This window comes from Pan troglodytes, chromosome 8 (genome assembly GCF_028858775.2).
Source record: "Pan troglodytes isolate AG18354 chromosome 8, NHGRI_mPanTro3-v2.0_pri, whole genome shotgun sequence".
NCBI classification, from domain to species: Eukaryota; Metazoa; Chordata; class Mammalia; order Primates; family Hominidae; genus Pan; species Pan troglodytes.
Window position 1 is genome coordinate 40,172,846 of NC_072406.2, and position 13,741 is coordinate 40,186,586.

Consider the following 13,741-nt stretch of genomic DNA (forward strand, 5'->3'; position numbering starts at 1 on the left):
AGATCATGCCACTGCACTCCAGCCCGGGTAACAGAGTGAGACTCCATCTCAAAAAAAAAAAAAAAAGACTCTATGATCATCTTTAAAATTCATAATTTCTTCATATACTTGCTCCTCAAAAGAATGCCTTTGACACACTTAAAAGAGCTAGTTAATAATGAATGCCCCTCCTTACTAGTTAGCAGAGAACCTGAAAACTTCCTTATCTTATTCTGCTTCTGAAGGATCTATGTACTCACAGAAAAATGTGACTTCTTACAACAGTCCAGTGATGAGAATACCTACCTCAATTTACGAGTGAAAACTTGCATGAGAACATTGTTGAACTAAGTAAAAAGTTCCAAAGCAGAAATACTTTCAAGAGAGTCCAGCTACTTCCTAGACTCCTGAGTAAGGGATTTCAATATTTTCAAAGATTACTATTTCTACACTTTCTCCAGAAGTTGACTATAGAGAAAGATAGGGGAGATTAAAAACCAAAAAACAGGCTAGGCGCAGTGGCTCATGCCTGTAATCCCAGCACTTTGGGAGGCTGAGGCAGGTGGATCACTTGAGGTCAGAAGTTCAAGACCAGCCTGGCCAACATGGAAAAACAACATCTCTGCTAAAAATACAAAAATTAGCTGGGTGTAGTGGTGTGCACCTGTAGTCCCAGCTACTCGGGAGGCTGTGGCAGGAGAATTGCTTGAATTTGGAAGGCGGAGATTGCAGTGAGCCAATGTCATGCCACTGCACTCCAGCCTGGGCTACAGAGAAAGACTCCATCTCAAAACAAAAACAAAATAAAACATCACATCATCACAGTGTGATATATCTTAGGGAAAAAACATTTATCTTAAGATGAACTTTAATGAAGCAGAAAAGTCCTAACAAATCCAATAATCTAGATTCTATTGTATAACATACTACAATCTCCTTAAAGCAAAGCAGCTAATTTGTCTGATAACCAAATTAAATTAGAGCTGCTCTGAATTTTCATTTTAACTGTGAATTATTTTCCCTACCTTTTTCATTTCTTCAACATATGCAATCATGGCTTCCTCTTTGGTCATATCACCCAGTGAACTCCAAGCATCCCTAGAAATGAAAGTATCCACAAAATGACAAAGAGACATCTGATTTTAATTGCTCAGAATACAATTTATAGTTGATGCTATAGGGTTACTAATTAAAACAGGTTCTACTTAAAGCCATAACAGGATTGTCTTAAATGTGCTACCATGAAGCAAATTATCACAGCAAATAAACTAGCAAATTAAATAGTATTTAAAACAAATAAGTATATAACCCATCTATGTAGTAATGTACCAGAGACTACAGACCATTCATAAATATTTGATAAGAACCCTTCAAAGTTTTTATATTATTACAAAGAACAGTAACAGAAATATACATTTTAGAAGACTACATTATTGCTTCTCAGGTTTTGGCTAAGATCAAGTGTAGAAGACTACATTAATTGTCACAGGCATGTTTTATTTTTTCTTTTTCTTTTTAATATAAATTTCTCAATAGGCTTTCTGGTAAAGACCGGAAAGCCTGCTAGAAAAATTCTAAAAGAGCTGTAACACTCAGGCATGGGTTTTTTTTTTTTTTTTTTTTCTGAGACAGAGTCTCGCTCTGTTGCCCAGGCTGGAGTGCAGTGGTGTGGTCTTGGCTCACTGCAACCTCCACTTCCTGGGTTCAAGAGATTCTCCTGCCTCAGCCTCCTGAGTAGCTGGGATTACAGGCATGCACCCCAACACCCAGATAATTTTTGTATTTTAGTAGAGATGGAGTTTCACCACGTTGGCCAGGTTGGTCTCGAACTCCTAACCTCATGTGATCCACCGTTTTGACCTCCCAAAGTGCTGGGATTACAGGGATGAGCCACTGCACCCAGCCAGCCATGTTTTAAATGAACAGACATTTTGGTTAACAGGTTCTATTAATTTAAATAAGAGCCTAACTTGTACATTTGAACTAAAAATGGAAATGGTTTCTCACTTCTAGGATACTGAAAATGTGAGAGACAGGAAATTTTTAAACCCCTAAATAATAATAGTTCTTTCAAATTTTTGCCTGACATGTAAACCTCCATTTTTATATGTTTTTCCCCAAAGGAGTTTAACTCCACCAAAGGTCAATTCTAGGGGAAAAACATGAAGCAAATAATTAAATCTTCTTAAAATGGGCAAATCAAATTATATTAAATAATATTTAATACTACTAAAATTAAGTTATATGAAATAATAACATATTACTATTTCATTTAACCTGTTATTTTGTGACAATTCATAAAGATCTTAAAGGAAAGTAGAGAACTAAGAAATCTTAAAACAAGCTTATGGCACTTCCAGTTCAGGGTGAAGAAACTGAGCATCACAATGTGTGGGGAAAAAACAAACAAACAAAAATGGGCAGGGCACAGTGGCTTACGCCTGTAATCTCAGCACTTTCAGAGGCCATGGCGGGCGGATCACTTTAGGTCAGGAGTTCAAGACCAGCCTGGCCAACATGGTGAAATTCTGTCTTTACTAAAGACACAAAAATTAGCCAGGCGTGGTGGCACGCGCCTGTAATCCCAGCTACTCGTGAGGTTGAGGCAGGAGAATTGCTTGAACTTGGGAGGCGGAGATTCAGTGAGCCAAGATCGCGCCACTGCACTCCAGCCTGGGTGACAGAGTGAGACTCCGCCTGAAGGGAAAAAAAAAAAAAAAAACTGGTGTGGCATGGTGGTTCACACCTGTAATCCCAGCCAAGGCAGGTGGATCACTTGAGACCAGGAATTTGAGACCAGCCTGGGCAACACATGCAAACCCCGTCTAGGAAAAAATTTAAAAAATTAGCCGGGTGTGGTGGCACAAGCATGTGGTCTCAGCTACTAGGGAGGCTGAGGTGGGAGAATTGTTTGAGCCCAGGAGGCAGAGGTTGCAGTGAGCCATGATGGTGCCACTACACTCCAGCCTGAGTGATGGGAGTGAGACCCTGTGTCCAAAAAAAAGGTGTGGGTTTTAAAACATGCTTCACCACCGGGGCGGGAGTGGGGGGTGGCTCACGCCTATAATCCCACCACTTTGGGAGGCCGAGGCGGGCAGATCACCTGATGTTGGGAGTTCAAGACCAGCCTGACCAACATGGAGAAACCCTGTCTCTACTAAAAATACAAAATTAGCTAGGCGTGGTGGCGCATGCCTGTAATCCTAGCTACTCAGGAGGCTGAGGCAGGAGAATCGCTTGAACCTGGGAGGCAGAGGTTGCGGTGAGCTGAGGTCACGCCATTGCACTCCAGCCTGGGCAACAAGAGTGAAACTCCATCTCAAAAATAAATAAATAAATAAAACATGCTTCACCAATTAGCATATTCTGTTCATAATGTACAGTCTAAAATTGACTTTTCTCAGACATTTGTGAAGGCTTCAATTGTATTAGAGTATCAACTGTTAGTCAACTGGGAAAACAGCACGGATGAGTACAGGTACCTGTATCTATAATTCTTTTAGTTTATAGTTTATAATTCATTTAAGTATACTTTTTAGTTTAGAATTCTTTTAAGTATATAAAAAATCAAATTTCTATTCAATTACAGTAGGTCAGAAGTGATGGCTTAGATAAAAAGTTAGCATGGCAGTACCTGAGTCATATTCCTAGTTATTTATTATCTTCAAGGCTCAGTACAAACAAGGAAAAGCCATTATTTTTCTTGCAGGCAAAAGAGGCAGTTAAAAGTTTGTTTATTTAACTTAGGTTGGGAGTTGCTCTTGCCTTAAAAAAAAAAAAAAAGGGAAAAACTCCATGAAAGTAAAGATTAACTGATAATGCTTCTTTATCTTTGATGCACCTATCCCTTTTGGTTTTACTGTTTTCCTCTCCTCCCCAAGATTTTCCTATTTGTGTAAAATCGTACTAAGAGCACCTGGGAAGGCTGGGCATCGTGGCTCACGCCTGTAATCCCAGCACTTCGGGAGGCCGAGGTGGGCGGACCACCTGAACCCAGCAGTTCGAGACCAGCCTGGCCAACATAGTGAAATTCTGTCTCTACTAAAAATACAAAAATTAGCTGGGCGTGGTGGCGCGCATCTGTAATCCCACCTACTCAGGAAGATGAGGCAGGAGAATCACTTGAACCCAGGAGGCAGAGGCTGCAGTGAGCCGAGATCCTGCCACTGCACTCCAGCCTGAGCAACAGAGTGAGACTCCATCTCAAAAACAAACAAACAAAAAAGAAAACCTGGAGGATAAAAATTGTACCCAATACCTAGGACACTTTCTGCACAGAATATAACCACTTAAGTAACAGCCATATGATAATTATGTCATTAAAATTTAAATTCTTGCATAGCTCTACACAAAAAATTACCATTTATATCTTCCAATAGGATCCCAAAATCCAGGCCTTGAAAGTTTACAGGGTCCTTCAGTTGCCTGCTTATAGAAGCTATAAAATTTAAGCATCATTTCATTTGTTGGCTGGAATGAACCTGTTGGAAACACACATTAAATACAAATCACCTGGGGAATACAACTGATAATCTCAGGTTATAAATTAGCTTAGCTATACTAATAGTGATTTTATATTGCATTAATACTTTAGATAATGATTTATTTCTAGCTTATAGAAACAAAAGTTATGGTTCTGTTAGTTGCTTGCTTCTTTGATTTCAAAACACTCTGAGATTTTAAACTTTAATAGCAATGCCTAAGATGGTTCAATAAATAAAAGAATACATGAATAGACATGCTGTAGATATAACCAAAATAACCTGCAAATGTCTCTTTAAAAACATACTAAAATATAGAATAACTATTATTAAGCAATCGTAATAATGTACTTTTATTCAAAGCTTATGACAAATCAAAACTGACTAGTGTAAGTGAAAAAGTTATATGTATACTCTGCCAAATTTCAAATTCTCAGTAGATAAGGAATTTGGGGCTTAAGCCAAAGAGTATACACTATGGTAGAAAAAGAATTAATCTAAGATAAAATAGATTTCTCACTTCCTACCTCTGTAATTTTGGAGACATCAATTTGAGGATAATTCTTCATATATGTTTCTAGCATATCTATAATTTTTCTCATGTTTAAAATTTTTTAATTGGCCAGTTGTGGTGGCTCATGTCTGTAATCCCAGCACTTTGTGAGGCTGAGGTGGGCAGATCACCTGACCCCAGGAGTTCAAGGCCAGCCTGGGCAACATAGCAAAACCCTGTCTCTACAAATAAAAACAAAAATTAGCTGGGTGTGATGGCACACCCTGTAGTCCCAGCTACTCAGGAGCCTAAGCAGAGAGGATCTCCTGAGTCTGGGGAGGTCAAGGATGCAGTGAGCTGTGATCACACCACTGCACTACAGCCTCGGTGACAGAGAAAGACCCTGTCTCAAAAAAAAAAAAAAAAAAAATTCGAATTGTATAAGCAAGTGCTATAAGTTGCAGTATTCTCAATAACTGAAAAATTGGAATGTTAATGTTTTATAATAGCTGTTTAAATAATTATGATATATAAATATAACAGGACAATTTATAACTGTAGCCCTAAAAAGTTATATTGTAGAAAAATATAAATAATGGTATAAGTTCCATGATCTACTATAAATTTAGAAAAATAAGTTTAAAAACAACATATGTAATATGATACCTTTTGGCAAAATATTTATATACATAAAAAGTACAGTAGAAAGATAAACATAAAATGTTTAAAGACTATCTCTGAATAGTAAGTATACAAATTATTTTCCTTTTCACTTATGTGTTTTTAAAAAAGTTTTAAACATCAGTGTATATTACCCTTATGACAAAATTTTAAAAATAACAATTGTAACAAGATATTTTTTAAAATTTGTAAATTGCATAAGCTAGCAGTTTATAAGAGCTGTGGGCAAGGCACAGTGGCTCACACCTGTAATCCTAGCACTTTGGGAGGCCGAGGCAGGCGGATCACCGGAGGTCAGGAGTTTAAGACTAGCCTGGCCAACATGATGAAACCCCGTCTCTACTAAAATACAAAAATTAGCCGGGCATGACGGTGGGTGCATGTAATCCCAGCTACTCAGGAGGCTGAGACAGAATTGCTTGAACCTGGAAGACGGTGGTTGCAGTGAGCCAAGATCACACCACTGCACTACAGCCTGGGCAGCTGAGCAAGACTTGGTCTCAAAAAAAAAAAAAAAAAAAGCTGTGCTGTGGAAATTACCACAGAGATAAACTGAGAACTAGTGTTTCAGGTTTGGCCGAGAGTGCATAATTAATTCTCAAATCACTATAATAATTATCTGTATAATATATGCACATTTAGGAGTACCTAATAGATAGTGTTTTAATGATACAATCCTTTATAAAGCAGAGGGAAAAAAATGGAGAAACCACAGTTTAAAATGGTCACTTATTTAAATAACACAAATCTAAATTTAAAACATCAAAAGTCTAATCTCAAAATATCTTCAGTAAGTCAACCAAATATGTTTATTGGCTTAGGTGAATGATATTAAAAATACAAAAACCGAGAACATTTATTGAGTGTAGTCTGTGTGTAAGACACTCAAGTAAGATTTCTGTCCTCAAGTTGCTCACACATGATGTACTTCATATGTATTTGAAATATTAGCTAAGAATTTTAATTTTAAAAGGTTAAGGTCATACCAAACATAGATGCCATAGGATTCATTACTATTTCAGGCCTTAAATAAGAATTGAGAAACAAGGAACAAAAAACTCCAAGATCTTGCTCTTTGCATAATGATTCAGAGCAAATCAAATGGTTTAAAAGTAGTATTACAAAAATATTTATAATCCATTATAACAAACTTCTGCTTCAATTAATATCAACTTAGTTTCAGGGGATAACAGCATACTGGATGTTGTCCAACACAATTACCATTTGATAGGATATCTTTTTTTTTTTTTTTTTGAGTTGGAGTCTGGCTCTTGTCACCCAGGCGCAATCTCAGCTGACTGCAACCTCCGCCTCCCAAGTTCAAGCGATTTTCCTGCCTCAACCTCCCGAGTAGCTGGGATTACAGGAACTCGCCACTACACTCAGCTAATTTTTGTATTTTTAGTAGAGGTGGGGTTTCACCATGTTGGCCAGGCTGGTCTTGAATTCCTGATCTCAGGGCCTGCCTCGATCTCCCAAAGTGCTGGGATTACAGGTGTGAGCCACCACGCCTGGCCTGATAGGGTATCTTTTTTTTTAAATTTAATTTAATTTAATTTAATTTAATTTATTTGGAGACGGAGTCTGGCTCTGTCACCCAGGCTGGGATGTGATCTAGGCTCACTGCAAGCTCCGTCTCCTGGGTTCACGCCATTCTCCTGCCTCAGCCTCCCGAGTAGGTGGGACTACAGGCGCCCACGACCACGCCTGGCTAATTTTTTGTATTTTTAGTAGAGACGGGGTTTCACCGTATTAGCCAGGATGGTCTCAATCTCCTGACCTTGTGATCCGCCAGCCCCGTGATCAGCCCGCCTCAGCATCAGCCCGCCTCGGCCTCCCACAGTGCTGGGATTACAGGCGTGAGCCACCGCACCCGGCCGATAGGGTATGTTAACTTTGCAATACTTTCTTAAATGTTATGTACATACAAACTGTACTTTATACAGGTTTCCTAATAAGTGGTACATAATGTCAACAGGCATAGTGGCCTAGAGACATCAGTCTAGCTTTACCAATTTTCAAAAAACTATAAAAACGTGTGCTTTAGAAGAAAGTATAAACATACTACTTACATAAAACTCTTAGAATCATACCTTTCTATAAACTCTAATAATCAGGGACTTAAAAAATCAATACCTAAATAAGTTCATACTATTTTTTATATTTTATTTGTTCTTTCTTATCTTTCAGTCCCCCATATGCCCTCCTCCAATAGAATGTCTGAAATTACAAAAAGTTTAGACAACACCATAGAAGGAAAGAAATTACAAATGGAACACTATTTTGTGTATATTTGTTTTTAAAAATTTCTGAATCTGCATTTAATGAATTTTTATTGAATGATTTGTGTTGAATATTTGTTACCTATAATTATTGAAATTATTGATAATTAATGATAATTAATGAAAACAAATCATGATATTAAATACTATAGTAACGTATTATTGTTGTATTCAGTTAGTTTTGCAACTGTGGCACAGTAGTAGCACCTACAATTACTTTCTAAATATGTTTCTTGGGCCGGGCGCGGTGGCTCATGCCTGTAATCCCAGCACTTTGGGTGGCCCAGGAAGGCAGATCACCTGAGGTCGGGAGTTCAATATCAGCCTGACCAACATGGAGAAACCCTGTCTCTACTAAAAATACAAAATTAGCCGGGCATGGTGATGCACGGGTGTAATCCCAGCTGCTGGGTAAGCTGAGGCAGAAGAATCGCTTGAACCTGGGAGGTGGGGGTTGAGGTGAGCTGAGATTGTACCATTGCACTTCAGCCTGGGCAACAAGAGCGAAACTCCATCTCTAAAGAAATAAATATGTTTATTGTGAAATATAATTCATATAATGTAGAAAGATATGAATTGAAAAGTACGTCTTGCTTCTAAGACTCTGCATTTAGAACAGAGAAAAATATTTAATGGCCAAAAACTTTGCATTGGTCTATGACATAAAATTACAAATTCAAAAAGCTCTGCAAATCGTGAACAGGGTTAATATGAAGAAAAACCACATCTACTAGTCAAATTGCTGAAAACCAAAGATAGAAAAGAAATCTAAAAAGCAGCCAGAGAAATAGCACATTAAATACAAGAAGGAGATCAGCCACTGGAATGACTTTTTTCTCACCAGCTGCAAAGAAGGTCCAATATGAGTATAAAAAAGAACATTATACAATGGAATAGCAAATAAAAAGATAGAAAATACATATTTATTAAAACAAAGAGAAATTACTTCACAATTGACTATAGTTATTCTTTCTTTTCTGTCCCTTCATATCAAAAGTTTTCAAAACGCTTAAGCTGGTAGACCCTATGAGTGTGTGGCATTAGGCATCCCCAGCCTAGATTTTTGTTTGTTTGTTTGTTTGAGATGGAGTCTGGCTCTGTCGCCCAGGCTGGAGTGCAGTGGCACGATATCGGGTCACTGCAACCTCTGCCTCCCGGGTTCAAGCAATTTCCCTGTCTCAGCCTCCCGAGTAGCTGGGACTACAGGCGCACGCCACGAAGCCTGGCTAATTTTCGTATTTTTTTAGTAGAGACGGGGTTTCACCATATTGGTCAGGCTGGTCTTGAACTCCTGACCTCAGGTGATCCATCCACCTCGGCCTCCCAAAGTGTTGGGATTACAGGCTTGAGCCACCGCGCCCGGCCCGGATTTATTTTTTAACACACCCAAATCCGCAGTCATTAAGTGACAAGACTTTTGTTTTCAACAATATGAACTACTTAAAATCTGGATATTAGATTTTTCTCCGGTTTGGAAGATCAAAAGGTAATTAATTCATATTCAATAGCTCCCCTTCCACTCAATGGCTCCTACACAGAAAAAAAGGCTAAATAAACAACACTAGAACCAGAAAGTGAAAGGGGGCTTTGGGGCTCTCTGCAGGAAGCGTCTACAGCCGGGGCCCAGCGCACGTACCATTCTTCGGCAAACTCTGGATCACCTTCACGGCCGCCTCAAACCTAGTCTCGTGCACGGATCTCGTGTCGGCCATCTCCAGCTGCCAGTGTTGGCCCCGGTCCCAGGGTCTGTCGGCGGGAATCAGGCAGCAGCAGCACCAGCTTTCCCAAGAGCCTGCATGAAACTGGAACATGGAGCGCAGCCGCGGATCAACATGCCCCAAAAGGAGGAGGCCCGGGAGCGAAGCGGCTCAGTTCCCCTTTGCCCTGCCCTATCCAGGCCACACAGATCGAAGCGGCCCGGCTCCTTCCTCCTCCCCCGGGGCGTGACTAAGGCCACGAATCCGGCCCGCGACGACAGCAAAACAACTCACCGAGAGGAAGAGCATGTCTAGCAGAAGACAGAGGGGGTCCGGGCATCGGTGGCCGCGGAGCCGCTCTCCCACCCTGGGGACCCTGGCGGAGCGGCCACACCCCCCATTCCGCCGGAGTCCGTCTGTCAGTCCGTGCCCTCCTCACAGCCCCGCCCCAGAGTCACCGGAGGACCCACTGGCGCCGCCGCCGCCGCAGCGGCAGTGCAGCAAACCCCACCCACCCGACCCGCCGCCGCGGCAAGGACGCGCGCGGTCCGTCTGTCCCCAGAGGAGGGTCCGGCAAGCGGGGAAAGGAGGAGATAGAACCGTCCAGGGGTCCACAGTCCCGGCTTGGTGCGGGGAGCACACTGTGCGCGCTTTTGTTCAGAAGGGGGAAACCGAGGCCGGACCGATGTGTCCGCTCTGGCAGCCGGGTGGACGAAGTGCGCGCTGGGGATGCGCGGTTGGGTTCTGCACCTGGGCCCAAAGCTGCACGCGACGGCACCGCTGGGCAACAAAAATGACTCTGCGGTCCCCAGCGCCTGCACTCTCCTAAGTTAAGGTTTGAGGAAGTTAAATGGGGCCTAAGCAAAGGGCTTTAAGTCGGGACAGGTTCTGTGCGAAACTCCAGTTCTGCCATTTAAATTATGTGACTTAGGGCAAGTCACTTAGCCTTTCCAGTGGCAATCGTGACACCCACTCTAAAGGGTAGATGGAGAAAAGCATTGGGGACCTTGGATGGAGGTGCTCAGCAGTCCCTGGCCCGCAGGTCTTCGACAGTTTTCGCGGCCCTGAGCCAAAAACGTCCGAGGAGCAGCCGAAGGAGAGAGGAGGTCGCCGGCTCCTAAACTGTGCTGGGACGGAGGGCAACTTCCCCTACACCACCCTTTCCACCCAGCCCCAGGGAGCCAGGCACCTCCAGCAGGATTTAATAGGAGACTGGGCATGGGGACGGCCGGGCACAGTGGCTCACGCCTGTAATCTCGATACTTTGAGAGGTCGAGTGGGGAGGATGGCTTGAGGCCAGGAGTTCAAGACGAGCCTGGGCAACATGGCGATACCCTGGCTCTATTTAAGAAACCAATAATTTAAAAAAAAATTAAAAATAGGATACTGGGCGTAGAGGGCGGGGCCAATGAGGAGTCTTTACGGGTCGTCAACCCTAGAAAGGGGGTACCCTGGGCCTTCAACTTACTAGCGCAACCCCCTGCGTCCTTAGGCATTTGGGAAGTGCCCCAGGCCCAACGTTGGTGGGGGGACTGACTAGGTGGTGGGGGGGTGGAGTCCTGTAGCCCGGAAATCCCAAAGTCTCCCGGATGGAAGAGTCGTTTTTGTCAGTTAGGGGGATGGGTTAGGAGGGTTACTAGGAAAAATCTAGGCGCAGATCGTAAGTTACTCTTCCCTCTGAGCCGCGGCGCCGGCATTTACCTTGGTATTGCCGGACAAGGCCTGTCCGGTAATGTCCCCGACGCCCGCCCCTCGCCCTGCCCCGCGGGCTTATGGGAAATGTAGTCCGCCGCTCCGCCGCGTTTCCGGACGCCTCCCAGCGGCGTCCGGCGTTCCTGCTAGCTCTTCCGGTTAGGCGTCTCTGTCCCGCGGACGCGGGAGCCGTGCGGCGGAATCCCTCCTTCCTAGCCGGTTACATTTCGTGCCTCTTTGAAATGCCACATTCGCTTCCAGCTTAAGTGTCTTGAGACTGTCGCGGTGTCTGCAGCTGCGGCTTCTCCAGCGCCCTCCGGAGGCTTTGCTTCGGGTTTGTCTAATACAACACAGGGGGAAATCATTTGATCGTGGACGTTTCACGTTTCTTTGTCTTCAAAAATGAAGAGGACATTTTGTAAAATTATCACACAAAGATGAGAAATAGATTAGAGAACCAACTTTGGGTTGTAAATACTAAAGAATTCCAAATGGTAATGTATGAGTGGCTAAAAAGCAGTGACACTTATTTAACGCGTTATTACTTTATTCCATAAAAGGAACAAACCTAAATTGAAGGAATATTCATTTCCCCCTTATTGGATTTAATAGAATCCTTTTCATTTTTAATGGGAAATAATCAATGTGACCTATAGATGTTTCAGTTTTTTTTTTTTTTTAATAAATAAACCTCCTCTTTAGGGTGATTTCTGGTGGGATTGAGGAAAATGAACGGGTTTAGGGTTATCTTGGCCCAAAGTCTATCTTGGATTTGCCGCTAGTTCACTCTGTGACTGCGTCAGGAAACAAGCTCTGAAAAATTTTGTTTTCTCCAATAAAGTATGTGAAATTACCTAGCATGTAGTAGCCTTCAAGATTTTTGTATTTCCTCTTTTTTGATACTTAGCTGAGCAATAAATATTGGACAGCAGCACCAGGGAAGAATCTGAATCAGGCAGGGAGGATGAGCACTGCCCAGGAGGAAAAAGCGAACAGGAAAGTGTGCTGAGCAGGTGCCTTGGCGGGGGAGAGAGGAAAAGGAAATGACTTCACACACACAGACACACACACACACGCACACACACACAGAGAGAGAGAGAATGAAATTTCTGTCTCTTAAGTGATGTGTGAGTGGATGGACAGATTGCCCTCAGCTTTAAGGGCAGTTCACGATGATCTGTCTTAAGATCGATGCTCTGTGGAATGAGAAAAATGCGCTCTGCAGGGCATGCCCACTGCATGTGCTGGGAGGCTCTCCTACATCCAATGGGCAGATGCGCAGTCTCCACGGAGGCCCCAAGCCTCGGTGTGAGCCAGGGCTGCTTCAAACATGTCGGCTATCTAAAGTAAGTCCCAGCAGGGGTCATTTATTTAAGGACCGTGGTGCTTTCCATGGCTGATTTGCTGGTAAATGACAGGTGTGAGTGTAGTGAACATGTCTTGCCTCCACCCACTTCACCCACCATCCTGTGCATCATGGAAACCTGTCTCGATGATCAGCAGCCATGTGTGATGGGGTGGAAAGGACAGTCTCCAGAGACAGAATCCTGGGACCATCCCTGACTTTGCAACTTACTAGCTTTCTTGCCACACTATTTAGTTTTTTCAAGCTGTAATTTCCTTAAAATGGGGAATATGATCAATCTCTATCCCACAGAAAATTTGGAGCACATGAGTTCATTCAAGTAAAGTATACCATTAGCAGGCCATAACACAGGCACGAAGAAGGAAATAAAATAATTTGTGCGTGTGTGTGGTGGGGTAAGTGTCACATCTTCATAAAATTCAACCTTACCCCCATTTCAGTCACTTGTCAGGGAGGAAAGCCAAGAAGCCAATTCCAAGAGTTTAGTGTGACATCAGTGTCTAGGTCATCTGAATCTGGCCATCTTTCTGCCATACCTATCTAAGTCCTGTAGCAATTAACACAGTAGAGCTATATTTGCATAAGTAACTTTATAGTCTCTGTGTATATGCTGAGCAGAGCTGATTCATTTTACACATCATTTGCACTTGTCATAGAGCTCCTTCAATACTACTACCCAAACATGTTGGACAAAGAAAAGAAGATAGACACTTTTGTTTTGTTGCTTGTTTTCTACTGATTTTGTAATACTGTGTTTTCAACTTCTTAGCGACATTGGCCCCATGTTAAAGGCCTATGTCACACAGGCTGTTGTGAATAAAAAGTTTTTTTTAACAGTTGCCCTTGCAATAATAAACTTCTATTTGCATTGAAAGCAATGTTATTGCCCTTTCCATATAAAATTGTACTCATAGATCATTTTAAAGTAACACATTTTTTTCTTAAAGAGATGAAATTGGAAAATAAAGTGGTAATAGTGTGTTTAATTTATAAGTAAACCCTAGGAACACAATTCATTTTACTTTGTTATTATCACAAAACAGTAAAAATTTATCTTGTTTTTAACAGAT

At 42.1% G+C, this 13,741-nt stretch overlaps 1 protein-coding gene and 1 non-coding gene across 25 annotated transcripts in view; both read right to left on the reverse strand.

Annotated features, from left to right (window-relative positions):
- Positions 1-11,645, reverse strand: part of ACBD5 (acyl-CoA binding domain containing 5) — a 47,142-nt gene extending 35,497 nt beyond the window's left edge. For 2 of the 24 annotated variants that reach the window (XM_063780562.1, XM_063780557.1), the window contains exons 1-4: positions 11,315-11,450; positions 9,553-9,718; positions 4,340-4,460; positions 1,005-1,077 (exon numbers count right to left, since the gene is read on the reverse strand). In XM_063780562.1, coding sequence (XP_063636632.1) covers positions 1,005-1,077; positions 4,340-4,460; positions 9,553-9,628 — 270 coding nt within the window. In that variant the 5' untranslated portion in view covers positions 9,629-9,718; positions 11,315-11,450. Of the gene's footprint in view, positions 1-1,004; positions 1,078-4,339; positions 4,461-9,552; positions 9,834-9,907 lie in introns of those variants that run through there. The other 22 variants (XM_024346280.2, XM_009458135.4, XM_063780565.1 and 19 more) reach the window with 19 other exon arrangements.
- Positions 1,512-1,573, reverse strand: LOC112204659 (U7 small nuclear RNA). Its single transcript, XR_002938331.1, has one exon. It is a non-coding gene; the product is annotated as a U7 small nuclear RNA (small nuclear RNA).
- Positions 11,646-13,741: the final 2,096 nt, after the last annotated feature.